This window comes from Haliotis rufescens, unplaced genomic scaffold (assembly GCF_023055435.1).
Source record: "Haliotis rufescens isolate VD_foot unplaced genomic scaffold, xgHalRufe1.0.p SCAF_9, whole genome shotgun sequence".
Classification (NCBI taxonomy): Eukaryota; Metazoa; Mollusca; class Gastropoda; order Lepetellida; family Haliotidae; genus Haliotis; species Haliotis rufescens.
The window spans coordinates 20,261,439-20,281,741 of NW_025964383.1; the positions used below are offsets into that span (position 1 = coordinate 20,261,439).

General features: G+C 41.7%; 1 protein-coding gene across 1 annotated transcript in view; it reads right to left on the minus strand.

The window, feature by feature from the left end:
* LOC124144745 overlaps positions 1-13,298 on the minus strand; it is a 56,616-nt gene extending 43,318 nt beyond the window's left edge. The window contains exons 1-6 of the mRNA XM_048391500.1: positions 13,035-13,298; positions 11,691-11,906; positions 11,001-11,198; positions 2,715-2,939; positions 1,833-2,057; positions 581-1,366 (exon numbers count right to left, since the gene is read on the minus strand). Coding sequence (XP_048247457.1) covers positions 581-1,366; positions 1,833-2,057; positions 2,715-2,939; positions 11,001-11,198; positions 11,691-11,906; positions 13,035-13,284 — 1,900 coding nt within the window. The 5' untranslated portion in view covers positions 13,285-13,298. The remainder of the gene's footprint in view (positions 1-580; positions 1,367-1,832; positions 2,058-2,714; positions 2,940-11,000; positions 11,199-11,690; positions 11,907-13,034) is intronic.
* Positions 13,299-20,303: the final 7,005 nt, after the last annotated feature.

Sequence of the window (20,303 nt, forward strand, 5' to 3'; positions counted from 1 at the left end):
ACGAAATCGACATTTAGTTCGAAAACTGCCATTAACCTATGCTCGGAATCGAATCTGGGTCTTCGGTGTGACGAGCGAACGCTTTAACCACTGGGCTACCCACCCGCCCCCATTGTATTTAGGTAAACATAGTTGGATGATGTCTACAAAAATAAGATTTCTTTGTTTGTCTGGCCAAAGAAAGTATACAATCGGAAATTGGATTTGTCCAAAGAATTACAAACGTTACTACTACTACGTCGAAACTTTACTAGGCTGAAGAAAATTCACCAAAACACGACTATGATACCCGTTTAAAAGACATCCCCATCGAAAAATCGATTCGTGTTTGTTTCATGTTAAGACACCGCCTCTTACGCCTTGCAGTTTTGTTCTGATCGGACATAGGAAATGATTTTCCTGCTACAAATTGCCTGCATCAAACAATTCCAAGTAATTATCAATTTTCCATTTGGTCGATATTTGCTGTTGAGTTAAACGCAGTGAAGTTATATTTGAATCACATATTATTTGTCAGGGAACAAAAGTACAATGTTTAAATATGATCAAGTTTGCATACATTTATAAAAGATACACTTACGTGTTTCGTTTAATTTTGCAGTGATGGAAATGACGTCTGAAGCAAGGTTGCTTAGCGACTGATTCATGAACATCAGTTCCTCTCTACATCCACACTGCGGGGGCGTATTAGCTGGTGTTGCACTCGACGTAGTAGTTGTAGCTTCAGTTGTAGATGAAGTGGTAGTGCTTGGCGAGTATGTGGGCAGTGATGAGGATGTAATACTGGGCGTGATGGTTGGGGGAGCAGTTGATGTAGAAGTGGGTGTGGTAGTGGATGGAGTTGTTGATGTAGACGTGGGCGTTGTTGTAGGCGGAGCTGTCGATGTAGAAGTGGGTGTGGTAGTGGATGGAGTTGTTGATGTAGAAGTGGGCGTTGTTGTAGGCGGAGCAGTCGATGTAGAAGTGGGTGTGGTAGTGGATGGAGTTGTTGATGTAGAAGTGGGCATTGTTGTAGGCGGAGCAGTCGATGTTGAAGTGGGTGTGGTGGTGGATGGAGTTGTTGATGTAGAAGTGGGTGTGGTTGTTGGCAGAGCTGTCGATGTAGACGTGGGCGTGGTGGTGGGTGCAGTTGTTGATGTAGAAGTGGGCGTGGTGGTGGGCGGAGTTGTTGATGTAGAAGAGGGCGTGGTTGTAGGCGGAGTGGTGGTGGTAAGAGAAGGCGCCACAGGAGGAGCTGCAGTGATGAGATCGCGTGTTGCTGCAATTGCCAGGCTTGGCATTGACGTAGGGCGCGCCCCTGTAGATGTAGTCGCAGGTGCGGGGAAGATGTATGTGGGTCTCGTCGTAGCGCTTGCTGTAGGGTTTCCTGTGTAAACAAGATTGCTGTTTTGAAATTTGAAAGGGATTATCATCAATAAAATAAAAAATGATTTATGAATGATACGCCTGAAGCCTTAAATGGAAACACTGGTATAATTATTAAATAATTCACTTTTTCACGAGGAAAGACAAGCCTCCTCTTTCTTTAATTAGCTCTGTTTGGATAATATATATCGTCTCTCACACTATCGACCTCGTGTTTCTAAGATCCAGGTTCGATTCCGTTATTAGCCGATACGATCGGCTATGAAAAGCAGTCAAGCGTGATTAACTTTCCATAAATTCATCTACAAATTAACGCCCCCTCGTTCGTAAGCATATCGCGATCGGGCCGCGGTACAGTCGCGATCGGGTCGCGGTACGGTCGCGACCTGTGACTGGATCTGTCCAATCGGGAACATCGATTGTCATGACCCGATCGCGATGGACTTATGTTTTGAACATTAGTGTACCAGCAAGCTGCAGCGTCGTTGTGCTGCATGCACTTATTTCCGGGTAGAAGACCTCCCCTTTTGCACACTCCTTGATCGCCACCGTCCTCCCGCTCCGGCAGTGGAGGTGGAAGCGGGTGTAGCGCATGCTGGGGTACGGGACGTCGCCGTCGGGGAGCCCAACGCAGCTTGCTGAACACGGCATGCAGTACTGGGACTGCGAACAATCTTTTACTTTATATTCACCTGGAATAATAAAATGTGAACTGATAAAAGAAACGAAATTAAATGCGATATACATGATTATACAAACCATAAAGGGTGAAACGTTAAAACGTGTTTTTATTATCCAAAACTGGCTCCCAAAGGAGATATCGCTTGGGTGAGATCAAGCTATATCTACATTGTAGATATCGCTGCAATGAAAATGCACCACAATGTTTTGCGGACCGTTGTGACGTCATTGTTACATGACGTCACAATCAAATGACATCACTAATGGCGCGGCTACTGAAGCTGTTAGCAGTTCTTTTCACACTTAAGAGGCTGCGTATTACTGTCTACAAACTGAAAAAGTTGGAAGAATGATGTTGGATGATAAATAAAATCTCACCTTCTTGTCTTTTGATATCAAATATATCAACACTCGTTGATAAAAGTGGAAAACCTTTTTCCTCTTTTATAAACTCATGTTGATATATCTGATATCAAAAGACACTCGGGTGAGATTCTCTGTTTATATCGACCATGCTTTACCGCGATGAATTTGACAGACTAACGTTTTTGTCATTTTAGTTCTAATAATCTCATCGATATAATTATTTTGAGAACCAATATCCCGTAAACCAATACGACGGCATAGGCTGAATAGGGAACGTTACTTTTGTCAAATATACAACTCACACGGTGCTCTGGGTTCAAATCTATCGCCACACGGTACTGTAAGTTTGTCAAACATGACGCAGGAGCTGCTGCCGGCGTCGTAGAGGTGCATGTAGTCGCACTCCCTCTGGAACATCTGCAGCCCCATCTGATGTTGGGGGTTGGTGCAGTCGTAGGACTTGGCGCAGTCAGCAGGGTCGGGGAAGCGCGCCATCGGGTTCTTCGAGCAGAACGAGTTAATAGAATCTATAACAGAGACCAAAATCAATGTTGTAACAGCTTTCATGAGATATGCGAATGTTAGCAATTAACGTTAACATTTTTATTATATACCTGAAGGTGTTATCGATGCAATACACCAATAAATATGCAAATGAAATTTTATAGCGGCAACTATTTCTTTGCTGCATACATCTTTGCAATGTCTGCGTGCCCAATACGCTATTGACTAACGTGCATAATATATTCTGTGAGGGGTTTCACAAATTGTGGGTGATTCTGTAGACATACATGGCAGAATATTATTTGGCACTATCAAAAATAAGACGGTTCACTCAAACACTATATTCAGGAGCGGACATTATATGAGCAAGAAATTATTACCCTCGTATATTTCCGTAAAATAAATGTCATATATTAGGAATACAAAATAAGCATTACGATTGCCAGAGACTCGCATACCACATGTTTTACTCCAATTGTTATAAGAGTAACGCTATTTTTCAGGGCATTATCATTTGCAGAAGCCCGAGGTCTTTCATTAACTGCCCGCTCATGTCTGATAACCTGCGGGCGGTTTAATGATAATTCTATCCATTTTAGCTATAAATGATATTAATCATACGGAAACATATTCAGCTAACAATCTCTCTTCGTCATCCAAAACTCGCTTAAATGCCTTCACATGGGTGCGATATCGCTAAATACATCAATTACATAACAATGCTCTTTAGGTCATTGTGACGTCATCGGTAAGCATAGCATCTCAATCAAATGACATCACCAGTCTCTCTGCCACTGAAGCTGGTCACGGCCAACTTGCACAAAACGATCTTAGAGCTACGACTATTGTAAGCCTATGTTTAAGTATGGGAGTTCCGATCATCTAAGGGGTAAGATCGCTTTGTGCAAGTGGGCCCCGGTGTACCTTTTACAATCAAGGGGGCGGTCGGGTAACCCAGTGGTTAAACCGTTCGTTCGTCACGCTGAAGACCCAGGTTCGATTCCCGACATGGGTACAATGTGTGAAGCCTATTTCTGGTGTCCTCCGCCGTGATATTGCTGGAATATTGCTAAAAGCGGCGTACAACCATACTCACTCACTCACTCACTTTGTTAAGCGGTGTCGAAAACCAATATCTGATTTTAATGAGATTGTGAGTATACAGTCTTGGCATGGAGAGCGAAGGTCGGTGGTTCGCTCCCCGGCCGCGTCATAGCAAAAGCCCTTAAGAAATGGTAACTGTTGTTACCCTGCCTGACCCTCGGCATTAAGGGAACAAACAAGGACAGGTCGAGTGCGGAATCTATTTTGTTACGGATGATGGTGTCTCAGTGGGTGAGCAATATAAAACCATCGGGACAATTCCGGACTTGGACACAAACTAATGTTGCTATAATCCTGAACGTTAAGTTAACCCCATTTCACCTCACCTCACCTCACCTGTGAACAAGGGGATCCCTAAAGTCACGAATCAGCCATTATACTGTCAGCAGGCCCGCCAGTTAATCAGACAAGGATTGACAGAACGTCTCGCTTGTCGCCTAAAAACCCACCTTGTAGGATTGTTTGCAATTTGTCGACCACGTCACTTTTATCCATTTCAGATACTCGTGAGAATATGTTCACTGTTTAAACGTAAATACCTGCAACGCCCGGGGATATGAATGTGAATATTTACAACAGAATGAAACAGTTTGATGTCACAACAGATGTTTTGCAGCGTTACTCTGTCCCTCACTTCAGAGAATATATCAAAAAAGGAGTCCAATTCAAGTCTGGAATAAGTTAGCAAGTCTAGATTGCATTAGCTCTAGGCGCTGCCATCAAGTTGTTTTGACTCCATTTGAAGGGTTTTTTTTATTTTGTGGATATATATTTTCAAACGAGATAATTTTACTTCTTGGACTAAATGTTAGTCTAGATGTACTATAGTGAGATTAATTACTTAATAACTCAAGTGTCTCAGTTCTATGTATTTGTCGCTAATATATGAATTGTGTAGCAGATTATATATGGTGTCGAGCGTGTATAATCCCGATGTGAGTGAGTTTTGTTAAACACCGCTTTGAACAGTATTCCAGCCATATCACGGCGTGTCAGCTTGATGTGAGGGAACACCGAAATGATGCGGGTCTTCGACGTGTATCAGTGTGTTGAACGAGTGAGTTAGGCAAACACCAAAGATCAAAATCGGTTCTGGTTTCGAAACAAACATTGACTGAAAAAGAAGTAGTATTCTATAAATATCTCGGCTGTTTCAATCAGGCTACGAATCAGAATGGTGTCATTTCCAATTCTTCAATACAATAATTAAGATAGGGAGTTGTAATGTCACCGTCGACGAGGAGGCTGTCCCATTGAAAGAAGTGGAGGCAGGTTTTCACCAACAAACGGATACTTTATATTCGGGTCAATCCAGTCGAGCCATCTTGTCATCGCCGAGTGGGTTGGTTGGTTGGTTGTTTAATGCCGCACTCAGCAATATTCCAGCTATATGACGGTGGTCTGTAAAAAATCGAGTCTGTAGCAGACAATCCAGTGATTGATATCATGAGCATCGATCCACGCAATTGGGATCGATGACAGTGCATCAACCAAGTCAGCGAGCCTGACCACCCGATCCCGCTAGTCGCCTTTTACGACAAGCATAGTCGCCTTTTATGGCAAGCATGGGTTGCTGAAGACCTATTTTACCCCGGATCTTCACGGGTCTCGCCGAGTGGGAACAATCTGTCATTTGGCTGAGATACGTCCATACAACAGTGGCGAATTTAAATTCGTTGAACCGTGTTCATGGGCAGCTAACCTATTTTCGATCACTCGTACCTTGGGTGTCATGTGATACACGCATCGCTTCGTTGTGCAATCACGCAAACCGCTTATTTATACATCAAGTGTTAGGATGTGTTGTTAATGGCTTAATTTAAATTTAATAAGAGCTTGAAATGTGAAATAATTAGACACTTTAAATACTTCAATTTAAAAGCATAAGAAATGGAGAGTTGGCTATGTTAATACAAGGAAAAGGATAACAGGTGAAAAAAGGACATATTAGTGTTTTAACAGTGCAGTTAAAATTCATACCAAAATTAAGTGAAAGAGAAAATTATGAAGATATGAAAGACTTCGACTTAAGAAGTGTTCAATGCATATACTAATCATGTGCTCAAGTTTTGAACAAATTTATTTCACTATGATCACCAGAAAACATACATCCTTGTCTCATCTTGCATTTCAATGCATCTCATCTTGGCTGCCTTATTAGATTTGTGCTGAAAATATACTCGTGTGGTTATACTCGCTAGTCCATGAATTTAACCCCTTTCTTTCATTTTTATTTGTTTAAAGTTGTATTTACACCTTGATATACATGTACAAGTCCAAAAGCTGTATACATGAACTGTTAACTCAAATGCAAAAAGTTTTGTTTTTTTATGGCAAGCATGGGTTGCTGAAGACCTATTCTACCCGGGATCTTCACGTGTCAATATCAGTTTAGTTTACAATGTTCTCATGAAAAGTTTCGTTAATTTTTTTTGGAGATTTGCTAAACTATACATTTTTGGAAAGGTTAGGACCTACTGAACCTGAAAACCAATGTTCCCATTTTTTTCAATGTCTCTATGGCGGCCATCTTGGAATTTCAAAATGGCGTCTACCAATAACTGGTTTTCTACTATATTTCAAAAGATAAGTCAACTTAGCTTGTAATTTTCTTGGCTAATTCTATATTTTTGAGACAATGAACACACTGGAAATACTTGCAGCAATATGGAAAAGATTTAAAACAAATTAGGCGAAAAAGTGGCTCCTTAAGGGGTAATTTTGCATTTTAGTAACAGGTAACAAGTAGGAAAGGTGATTCTTCATGTACTTATTTTTAATGAGGGTTAAATCATAATTTCAGCAGGTTCGTCACTTAAAAATGTTGTAAAGGTAAAATAGTGGTAAAAATGTTGGCAAAACATACATATATGTATGTACTTGTGAGGTCCCAAAAAGGGTAAAATAAGAAATAACTTGTTAATGATAATTCTAATCTGGCTTCCCATGGGCCATTTTTGTCTATATTATTTGAAATTATGATTACGTCTTTGAATCCAATGCAATCATGTCAGATACTGCAATGAAACAATGCATCTAACCTAAATGTGGGCTCCTGAAGGGATTAACTTATTGCTGAAAAGAAGCAGGTGGTATGATATTTGAGTTAGCCTAGGACTGGTAGCTTCTGAGTGTTTGACTCCTTGTATGTCTTGTAGAAGTGTATATTCCAGCTAACCACGGATAGATTTATAAATGAAAAAAAATCAGGCTGCTAGGTAATGCATGTTTGCTTTGTGGCACATCGGTGTTGTTATTGTAGGATTGCTGTACCTCTCAAACCAGTAATTCATCCAGCAGACAGTGTAATTAGAACATTAACAATTAGATCCCTACCAGACCTTGTTGTTAGCAGTAAAGGAGCGAGCATCACTGCAGGATGCCGAATTCATCGTAATTAACAAGAGGCAACTAAACTGCACAACAGAGACTCTGAGGAACAATGAGGCTAATTGGCATAGGACTTGCTACTCTAATGCCACTTGCAACGTGCTAGAGATCACTCCCAACGTTCATTGTCTACTGGATCACATATCCATAGGGAACGGGGGCATCATTCAGGCGTTGATACAAGTGAACCATCAACTTCTGCTGCGGCAACAACACAGTCAGCGACACGACCGCTGGACAGAGACTTGTGGGTTTTTTCTATCAAAAGGGGTTGTGACCAAACGTTGTGTGCAGTTAGAACAGAGAATGCAGGTCAAGCTCTGAAAAAAAGATGAGTTCCTCTCCTCCAATCCAGAACTTAAAACTAGACTTGCATCTTCAATCGCCGAAGGAGATGCCCACTCTGTTGATGTCCAATATCACAAAGATTGTTGGACACAACATGCATTTCATGTTCTGAGAGATGAAGCCACATCTAGCAAAGGAGATGAGAAGCCTGGGTGTCCATTACAAATTGCAAGTTTCATTGAACTTGTGGACTCATTGATGTACAAACCAAACGTGGTGCTTATCTTTCCATCGCAGACACCAGAATACCTATGTGAATACGTTAGGAGGAGCACACGCTTTAGCAACTCAAAAACCTCCTTATACTAGAAAATGGCTGAAAGGCAAGATATTGTCTCAATTACCAAGTGTTAAGTCCGCTCTGCAAAGCAATAGAAGAAAACCATCTCTCTTGTACTGCCCAGATGCCTTGGAGGTGGAGATGATACAATGTGCAATAACTTCTGATGACACAGACAACATGAAGATGGTCTACAGGTATACACAGCTGTTCGTCAGAGTATTGCAGAATTCACTAAGAAAGAGCAGTCACAAAATTGCATTGCCGTTTCCAGCAAAATAGAAGATGTGCCCATGGAGCTGTATACACTTATCCGCTTGATTATGGCAGGGCCTGCAGACAAATTAGAAACTGAAGTCAGAACACATGTAGTAGATGGAGCTACCCTCACCATCAGTCAAAACTTGATGTTTGGTTTCAAATCCAAGAGGCAGGTGACATACCAACCAAAAACTGAACAATTAGGATTTCGATCCCAGCATGCAAGAGAAAATCCTCAAGTGGTGGTTTGGTTGGTTGGTTTGTTGTTTAACGATGCACTCAGCAATATTCCAGCTATATGACGGCGGTCTGTAAATAATCGAGTCTGGACCAGGCAATCCAATGATTGACATCATGAGCATCGACCCACGCAATTTTGATAACATATGCACAAACATGGTAGTACAGGAACTGGCATTAGAGCAATTCCTGGAGGATAACCCTCATCTGAAAGTGGTGTGCATTGAGGCAACGGCACATGAAGAAGATGCAGTCCAGGACAAACATACGAAGGCCGAATATGTGAAGCAAGCCAATGCTCATCTGTTGCAAGTTTTGACTCAGGAGGATCTGGTGAAGAAGCTTCAGGATTGAGAAACAGATAAGTCAAAGAATGCTATGTTTAGATCATTAATGAACTCCCTGCATCGTGTAGACATGCGGTGACAAGTCCAAACTCATACATGTCCTAGAGAAGCTGGTATCTGAGAAAACAGTACAAGGGGACTCTTTGACAGATGAAGAGGCCACTGAAGTGGCCCATCACAGCAAGCAGATTGCAGTTGTAGACGGAATGGTACTTGTCCAGAAGCTGACTAAGAAACCAGCAACAATGGTAACAGTGAGAGATCTGAGCCAGGTTCTCTATGAAAAAATGATGAATATTTTGATGAGATTACTCTTGTATTTGACACCTATAAATCTGATTCCCTGAAGAGTACAACCAGGGAAAAGAGACGCCATGGTCAGGACCCAGTTCAGTACCAAGTCAGAGATGAGACGAGTATAAAGCACATAACGATGGGCAGATTCCTATCACATGACAAGACCAAAGCAGATTTGACTGTGTACTTGGAGAAAAAGGACTCTATGATGTCAAACTATCAGAAGATCTGATGACAAGTTTGACTAGGTTTGTGTGTTCTGTTAATTGCCGACAGGAATCAAAATTAGCAACATTGCGATGGCACTTATTCTGCAAGTACATTGCGGACAGTGATAAACTGCCACCCACAATCGGTGCCCTTAAACAGCATATAATGAGGGTACATGTACAGGCTCGAGTTTGGGGCCAGGCAAGCATTGAACAACAAGTTCTACTGGATCCGATGCAATATGGCTACCACAAGGACGTCGGAGGTCAGCACTTAGACCGACTACCACTGATGTTCTTCCTGCACCAAAGGCCATTATCGAGATGGCGAGATGCCAAATGCAAAGGAGATTGTTCGTCACAAAGGTGTTCTTGCAGGTCAAAAAGCTGAAAGTGCACTGAACTCTGCTTATGCACTACCCAGTGTGAAAATGATGAAGACTCACGTACTGAAAACCGGAATTCGGATGACAATGATGATGAAAACAATGATTGATACATTATAATGACAATCATAAACTGTGCCCATAGTTGATGTTGATTTGAAGTTAAACGAAGATTGTGTGATAGAGGTGTCAAGATGTTAATCGCAAGCAGAGACACTATTTCAGTATATTTGTTGTACATTTTAATATTTTTGTGGTTAAAAAATGGTTATTGATAATAAATATCTGACTTTACATTTTACTCGCGATCGGATGATTGTTGTTAGTCTGAGTGGATTCCTGTTGACTTAAATCATATGTTTATTCAGCAATACTTACAATATGTGTGGCCTAGAGGCAGAGTTATCGAGCAAGTTTTGGTTTTTGTGGTCGCCATTTTGAAAATCCAAGATGGCCGCCATTAAAACCCTGAAAAAAATGGGAACATCAGTTTTCCTATTCACTGTATCCTAACAATTCTAAAAATATATGGTTTAGCAAATCTCCAAAAAATTCCAACGAAAATACATAAGGAACTGGACTATATGTATATCGATCTCAGTGTTTATACGCTCGCTGACTTGGTTGATACATGTCATCGATCCCAATTGCGTGGATCGATGCTTATGATGTCAATCACTGGATTGTCTGGTCCAGACACGATTATTTTACAGACCGCCGTCATATAGCTGGAATATTGCTGAGTGCGGCGTTAAACAACAAACCAACCAACCAACCAGTGTTTATACACCTGTCATTACACTAATTACAAAGGGAGCAGGAGGCACAGTTACTCTTCAAATTATCAACCCACAATTCTCTTCATCGCACATTCCGGGGTAGAATAGGTCTTCAGCAACCCCTGCTTTCCGTAAAAGCTGACCATGCTTGTCGTAAAAGGCGACTAACGGGAGCGGGTGGTCAGACTCGCTGACTTTTTTTATGCATGTCATCGATCCAAATTGCTTGGATCGATGCTCATGATATTAATCACTGGATTGTCTGGTCCAGGCTCGATTATTTACAGACCGCCGTCATATAGCTGAGTGCGGCGTTAAACAACAAACCAACCAACCGAATCTTCATCGCTTTTTTTTCTCCACAAACTCGCAATATGGGTGAAATAATGCCGATGCGGCGTTTAATCAGAAATCACTCACTCACTCTCCACACACAACCTTACCTTGAATGGCGTTAGAACATACGGACCATTCCGGGTCGAATACCCAGCCCTGCTTATCGCACGTGAGGGTGTTGAGTGTCTGACCCCCTGCACACATTATGTAGTGTTTGGAGAACGGGGTGCCTGGAGCGGGGTGGCCTCCGTTCGCCAGGGTCGCGCAGGGGTCGACAGAGCGGCTGCACTCCGTCACGTAATCACCTGGATACAACGACGATTTGTTAAAGATGTACAAGTATCTTAGTTGCTACATAAGGCATCCTTTTTTATATTTCCTTTTACCTGCTTGATTTGCCAAAATAGACGATAGTTACCAGGCGGCTGGGATTTTTTAGATGGACCCAGAAAATTCTTGAAAACAGTACCAATGCTTCAGACAGTTAAAAGACTACCCCCACTACCCCTCCCCCATCCGACATACCCCTTACATGTCTGTCTAATATATTTCAGAATGATGCGGTTACTGTACAGAACCTGGTGGCTTAAAAGAAATCGTTATTCGACGGTGATGTATCTAATGCGGGGGTATCATAGTTGCGTTTTGGACCTAAGTTTCAGTGTTGCGATGACTGTTTTCAACCTAGAAACGTTTTGATAACGTTTGTAATTATTTGGTCAAATTTAATTTTCTAGTGTATTTTTTCTTTTGCCCTGCAGTTACACATAGATGGAGTAAGATGGACAGATACTTACAGCGAGCTGGCTTATTCCTACACGTCGCCGAGTTTTCCCGACAACCACCGGAAGCCGGGTCGAACAGAGTGGGGTATTTACACTCGTCTTCATACAGGAGCAGGCCAGCCTTGGGGGTAGTGCCCGACCCCCGGGAGCAGTTGTAGAACAGGGCACAGCTGCCGGGGTGGTCGAACACCAACTGGGGGAACTTGACGCACCATTTGGAAGCCACCTCTGACAGAACATCAAACGTTTCAGGTGGCATAAAAATGGCAGCCTTAAAAATCAGACAATTATCTAGTAATTAAATCTAATTATTTAAATCATCGTAATGTTTATGATCCTCTAATTGCATTATACACACATTCAAAGTCTCCTGTCCCCATTTAACAAATAGTTAACTTGGATATGTCTTGGATTTATAAATGTTCTACTTTTCAATTGTCTCATTTATGATGTTAATGCACGTGAGTGAGTTAATATTTAACATCGCATCGGCATTGCTTCAGATTGAGTGAGTGAGTGAGTGAGTGAGTGAGTGATGCTTGATGCTTTCAACAATATTCCGGCAATATCATGGCGCGGGACACCAGAAGTGGGCTTCACATATTGTATCCAAGTGGAGAGTCGAACTCGGGCCTTCGGCGTGACGAGCGAAAGTTTGAACCATAAGGCTACCCCACCGCACCTTACTGCTTCAGACCCAAGGCGACAGTCTGATGAAAGGATATCAAACATTTCAGTAGGCATAACATCAGACTGTGTATATACATACATCTCTGTTTCTATTTGTATCTCTGCCCCAAGTGTCCCAGCTGAGAATATTATTTAAATAATAATTCGAAAATAATGAGTGGACTATTCTGTTAATAAATAATAAATGCTTGTAGTTGGGAGCCTAGAGGGTAAAGGGTCCACATGCCACCGGACACCCGGGTTCGAATCTCACGTGGAATCAATATGTAACGACGTTTCTTGGTTTGTGCCGATCCACTAAGACCCGTGAAGATGCGGGGTAGAATAGGTCTTCAGCAACCCATGCTTGCCGTAAAAGGCGACTATGCTTGTTGAAAGAGGTGACTAACGAGATCGGGTGGTCAGGCTCGCTGACTTGGTTGATGCATGTCATCGATCCCAATAGCGTGGATCGATGTTCATGATATCAATCACTGGATTGTCTGGTCCAGACTCGATTATTTACAGCCTGCCGTCATATAGCTGGAATATTGCCAAGTGCGGCGTAACACAACAAACCAAACGAAACCAATCCAAACCCGATCCACAATGGCTGGAATATTGTTAAAATCGGCGTAAAAGACGCCTCGCTGTTGTATACCAGTACTTCGTATTTGTTTAACTTACGCGCCATCTTTGCAGCATTACACGACTCGGAGTCCCATTCACAGGTCCTGGAGCTCATGTCAAAGCTGAGCCCGGGGGGACAGTTAATCCACCTCGCCGGCCCCAGGTGGGCGTTGCTGCAGTGCAGGTACCCGCTACAGTCCCAGGGGATCATGGAGTAACCTCCCTTGGCTTGACCGCAAAACGTATCTTTGATCCAATTGGGCATAACTCCATTCTCACGTGACCTTACCGGTGTGAATATAAGCATACACGTCACCACCAGAACACACGTTGTCAGCGGCGTCATGTTCCTGCAAGTGGTATATCACTTCGGGGTAAAAAAAACAACACACTTTTCATGTATTAGAGATTATTATATTTGAGATTAAACGCCGGAGGTAAAGAGGGTCTGAAAGAAATACATGTCAGGGCGTTTAATCGAGCAAATACGGTACATGAGCCATTAACTGGGTGTACGATATTTTACGAAATTATTATTACATGTCCACAACTTTTCGGTGAAATATGTTTGTGTAGCAAATCTATCTTACGAACGCCATGGGGTTAAGTATGGTTTCTCAGATGCATTGTTTTCGCGACTTGACCATAGGCGGCCGGTCATAATAATATAAACTCCGGTCAATAATGACGAAAAAGTGACGCCATAATGAGAACTATGACGTCATGATATCCGTACATAGAGAATACCATTCGTGACCGACTCGTATTCTTCCGAAGCAAGCCGAAATGCGACTCGTGCCCCACTCGTAAGCTGGTTCCCTGCTCACTATGCGCGTCGTCAACAGTGAGATGATAGACGCGGCCCAGCTAAGCCCCACCCGTGGTCCTTTTTTTGCGACTGGGTTCCGTCTAAGCGCAAACGGGCATAGCTCAAAGAATTGTCAGCTCGTTGCGTCATGATTCACGTATTTATCATATACTTAAGTATGAAAGACTGAGTTTTCCGAAGTCGAGAAAAGCAATTTTCATTGCAGTGAAAAATTTAGATTTCACTGCAGTGAACATAACACTTGATATTTCACTGCTGTGGACATAACACTTTGACGAGACTATTGTCATACACGAGTGACCTCCCCTCAAAAAGTCTCCCGTTATCATAAGTGTCTGGCCCGTCCACAAACTACTGACTTCCATTTAACGTTTACTTAGTTCCACATTGACAAGGCAAAATAGTTACAGATGGTCATTTATGGAGTTAATATCGCTCATGCCGTTTGTTGGTCTCTTGAAAATGTTTCGTTCTAAACTGTACATTTCTCTTTGAGCTCGTCAATCGAGACTGTTCGTAACATTTATGTTACCTGACCGACGTGTAGTCTTTCGCTTCCAACAGCGGTCTCGAAGTTTTCAAGAATATTTTTTGTTAGTTAAAGTTGATTTTGTAAATAATCATATCTTCATGTATAGTATGTATTTATAGCTGGAATATTGCTGAGTGTGGCGTTAAACAACAAACAAACTTGAACCTAGTACATGTACAGGCATAGACATGTAAATCTGATTTTAATAGAAATGTACTTTTCACAGCAAACATATCAAAAATACAAAGTCAGATGAAAGAATAGATAGAAATGTTTTTACAGATAACATTAGAAATGTAATTCACACCATTTTGCATGACCACGTGATAAGATCCTGTCAGAGCAGCATAAACATGACCTATTGTTACAACAAGTTGATGTCAACGTTCCACGCATCATCTGCCCCAGTGAGGACAGTGCTGGTAATATACAGCAAATGACCGATATAGCGGGGCGGTTAAGGCTGGATTTTGTCAAAATTGTGCACTTTGGGTTAAAAGCACCAAACTTGGCACACTTATACATTGAACCATTCCTAACATTTCTGGATATGGATCAGCAGCGCCACCAAGTAGCCGCCAAAATGGTTAAAATCTCATATGATGTCAATTTATATTCAATATATCCTAATTATTTTGTCAATTTTAGTCATTTATGCAAACCTAATTGCAACAATATTGTATATAATTCAAATCTAATAAGCAGCGCCCTCTGGTGGCGAAGAAAATCCAAGATGGCCGCCAAAATGACTTTATCTTTTAAAATGTCAAATGTTTGTCCACAATATCAGTATCATTTGTTCATTTCAATCATTTCATCACATGTTGTTCTTTTGACTGAAGAAAGCACACAAACAAGGTAAACCATGAGTAAAACTAGCCATATCACATGAAGGAAGTACTGGGGAAACAAGACAAACATATCCTCCAACCACAATTGCCAAAATGCCAAGAATTCAAGAATGTGCACAGTCTGTTGCTATGATACAGCATTCAATTAATGTGATAAAAAAAGGGTATTGAACATTTGAAACCTGGTCAGATGCATGTGCTTGCCTCGGATGAACCAATACACATAATTGCTAAAACAATCCAGTGGAACTGTCCTGAATTATATGATGAAGTTCCTTATCATGTTTGGTAAATTTGCATATTGAAATAGATGTTTTCAGGATTCTCAGAAACTGTCCCGACGGAAGTAGATGGAAAACTGCAATCTGTGTTGCTGGAATTGCCTCAGGCAGATTTGCTGATTCCTTCATCATAGGTACCCACACTGCTACAACATCAGGCACATGAGCAGTGTAAGGAAACAGAAGCGAACACAGAAGATCCTTTCAGAAACTGGTGTGCACCGACGTAAGCTGACCAGACCCTGTTTCACTACCGGACCCTTGTTCTTGAACAAGAACTTTGCATATTGTGCTTGATGAGTGCAATTCAAAGAGCAGATTTCCCAAAGTTTGCAGCATCACTTGTCATATCAATGGTTTGCATTTCTCAGATATGTCCCCCTTACAGTAGAACACACGCACCGCTGTGCCACGAATATTGTTTGGATTAGTGACATACTCGACGAACATTCTCTGGTGCGGCACAAGATCAGACACATGAACAATTCAATGGCCGTATAAAGGGGATGGAGGGGCCGTTGGATTGACTGAAACAGCCGAGAATTTTCTTCTAGAGGCCCACGGAACGGAATTCAAAGACATTGTCACTATTTCATGCTTTTACCGGTTCATATGCTTGGGATACGTGTCAAGTATTTCCAGAGGTCACCGATGCTTTCCCATCATCAGCAGATGTCTTTCACAACACAATGCAGATTCTTGAGCGGTTTGTCGTTCTCACTGGTTTATTTGGAAGGTCAATGAAAGTCAGAATCTCTCTTCATGAAGATCTCAGACATTTGACAACATTTCACCCAAAGAGGCAGCTCTAAGACAGCACGTGTGTGCATGTGTGGGGACAGGTGCTTGACAAGCGTCTCACACTACAGACTCTTGTTGTCAGGGGAGAGGACATACAATAATGTATGGAAACCCAAGTGGACAACACTTGGTCAGGCACAAAGAAGTGTTATCAACTAACACTACACCTGTAAGAAGTCTTGCAAACCTTAGTAAACTTTACACTTGCGGTCTTGAGTGCAGTGCTATGTGATACTTCGAAGAAAAGTGTTGATTGTAACTGAATTATAGAACCGTAAACACATACATAGAACCGATATCCCTGGTCGTACTTAAGTAGAAAGTAAGTTGAGTGAGTGAGTGAGTATGGTTTTACGCAGCTTTTAGCAATATTCACGGCGGGGGACACCAGAAATGGGCTTCACACATTGTACCCATGTCGGGAATCGAACCCGGGTCTTCTGACTCTTCAGCGTGACCAGTGAATGCTTTAACCACTAGGCTACCCAACCACCCGTGGAAGTAAGTTGATATCATAGGATCAGGGCAATAATGTCAATAATACTTATACATACATTCCTGTTTTTAAGAAATGAATCCATTCCCATATTAGTGCCTATGGGGTGATACAATAAATTGGATACAGTTCACTTTATTCAGGAAGAGATGCCTTCATTAAATTGTCCTCTAGAACACGACATATTGAAAAAAAAAATAACTAGGTAGAATATTTCTCAGTAGACCATTTATAAAATAATATGCTAAGCCATCATACGGATAGATCATACACAATATATATAAATTGATACAATGTCATTTAAAAATCATATCAAACTTATCAATTTATCCTAAGTCCAAAGATGTCAAATGATACCTATATCTGCTGCAGAAATAGACAATTTCTGAACACTGAAACATATTGGAGGCTATCTTGGATTTTCGTCATCAAGAGCGGGCGCTGCATACCAGATTTGAATTTTATAAAGCTTTGTTGCAATTGATCCTGAAAAAGATACTGTGATAAATTGTATGAATTGACCAGATAATTAAGATATAATGAGTATAGATTAGTCATTGGAGATTTCAACCATGTTGGCGGCCATCTTGGACTTGCATCACCACCAGGGGGTGCTACATACTAGATTTGAATTATATACAGCATTGTTGTGTTTACTCTTAAATACATTACAATGGTAATTAGTATAAATAGATCAGACAAGTATGATATATTGAATATATGTTGATAACATTAGAAATTTGAGCCACGTTGGCGGCCATCTTGGATTTTCTATCACCAGGGGCCTCTGCTGAGGTGGATCCATTTCCAAAAATCTTCGGAATGGTTCAATGTATAAGTGTGCCAAGTTTGGTGCTTTTAACCCGAAGTGCAAAATTATAGGCTTAACCGCCCCACTATTATAAGTCTATTTGTGTACAAAACCAGAGAATCCAGTGATCGATAATGTGCACGATGGTTTCTTGTTGTTACCCTGTCTGGCGCTCGGCATAAAGAGACTAAAACAACGACTGGTCGGCTCGGAGTCAGTATATTGTGTCTGAGTGGGATATTCATGTTGAAAAGTAGCATGGGCTAGCACTATAAGTTAGTTAGTCGGGACCAGTACAAAAAATCAACCCCCCCCCCCCCCCCCCCCCCCCCCCCACACACACACACACACACACACATAAGTGCAATAATCTTGAACGCGACGTTTTCACGTCACCTCACACACAACCATAGGATTCAATACGGGAATTTTGTATTTATGCAGAAGTGACAAATAATTATCGACCGGTATGCGCGATTTCCGGGCTAAAAAGGTCGAGATTAAAGTGCTTTACAGTACAACTCGGACATGAATACCGCAACCTGTCCTAAATGGATCAAGAGTTACAACAATATATTGAATAAGGTATTGAAATATGATATTTAATTAAAACCGGATTTTATTACAATGAGATTATTGAAAAACTCAATAAAACCCTTACCTCTTTCACAAAACGGTAATCCACGGTGGAGGGAGTCCCTCTATGTTGCTGATGTTGTGGAGACGGAGTTGGAGGTACAAGGCACAGTCGTCATCTAACCTTTGACCTGCCCTTGGGGCATCATCAATTACGTCTAACAAGTAATATCCCAAGTGGGTTTTCTCGGCAAAATATGCAGTCACGCTGACAAGCTGTTCCAAATTTGAGTTGCAAACACTGCCAAAGCATTATATACAATACCGAGTATTAATCGTCCGAGAAATGGCATTACTATTGTTTAATGCTGCACATGCATATCACGTGTGCTATGCAAACCCTTGTGTGCTATGGGTACCATCAAATGAAACTCACATCGACAATTACTTCTTAAATGTATTCCTTGGTAATTTATTTTTTCAAATTCTTTTAAACTTGCATAATAGTGACTATATTTTATCATCTTAATTTCATCTTATGCCATGTTATGTAAACGTCGCTTTGATCTTGAATTGGTGTTTTATTCAGACAGTTGACATAATTTTTACTTCCATGTAGGAATTCACACATAAATAACGTGCAGTCAAACGTCTTCGTCAGAATGGACGACATATTGATTGACATACAAGAATGTGTTAAAGGTCGTAAAATTACATTTGTCAACTCAAAACACCGATAAACCCCCTTTATCTCCGAGCATGAAAGGATTTCATCTTTACATCGCATATCTTGTCACTGTCGCTTCTTGTGAAGGCGGATTCAACTTGCATTGTTAATTGTCAGCAAACACATGCCCTGAATGATATACTGGCTGTTTATCTCTGTCTACTCCCAAACAACACAATTACTTGTATCAGATGTTCGCTGAAAGAATATTTTTTATGAGATAAATATTTTTCATATCAAAATGATTGAATAAAATCGCCAAAGCAGTAAATCAGCTAAATTCACACGTTGCTTTAGCGGCATATAGCGAACTTATAGTATTGAAGTTATATTGTAACCATATACTGACAAAACACTGGTTGATGCAACCAATGCTTTGCGCAAACGGCGACTATGCTTGTCGTAAGAGACGGCTAACGGGATCAGGTGGTCAAGCTCGTTGACTTGGTTGTCATTGTATCCCGATTGCGTGGACCGATGCCCATTACATCAATCACTGAATTGAACGCGTTTGGGATCGATGACATGTATCAACCAAGTCAGCGAGCCTGACCACCCGATCCCGTTAGTCGCCTTTTACGACAAGCAAAGTCGCCTTTTACGGCAAGTATGGGTTGCTGAAGACCTATTCTACCCCGGAATATTCACGGGTCGTGAAGATCCGGGTTAGAATTGGCCTTCGGCTTGTCATAAGTGGTTACTAACGGCTGGTTGGTTGGTTTGTTGTTTAACGCCGCACTCAGCAATATTCCAGGTATATGACGGCGGTCTGTAAATAATCGAGTCTGGACCAGACAATCCAGTGATTGATATCATGAGCATCGATCCACGCAATGTGGATCGATGACATGCATCAACCAAGTCAGCGAGCCTGAGCACCCGATCCCGTTAGTCGCCTTTTACGACAAGCGGTTACTAACGGGATCGAATGGTCAGGCTCGCTGTCTTGGTTGTGATCGTATCCCAATTGGGTTGTCAAACATTTGTCATTAAAACCGGTAGCAGTGAGTGACTGACAGGGTTTCTCGCATCTCTGGTTGGTTGGCTGGTTGGTTGGTTGGATGGTTCGTTGTTTTACGCCGCACTCAACGATCTCTGGACAGTATTTAGTCCGTTCAATGAAAGAAAAAAGTCTAAAGTGAAGCAGGTCGTTGACGTCCACTGGCATCTATTGTGATATCGTGAGTGAGTGAGAGAGTATGATTGTACGCCGCTTTTGGCAATACTACAGCAAGAGCACGGCGGGACACGCCAGATAGGGCTTCACACATTGTACCAATTTGGGGAATCGAACCCGGGTTTTCGGCTTTACGAGCGAACGCTTTTACCACTCGGCTTCCCAACCGCCCCGGCAATTCTGAAGGATGAATAAGTGCGTTCGACCACTATCGGCGGATCCGGGTGTACCACAGGGAGGAAACT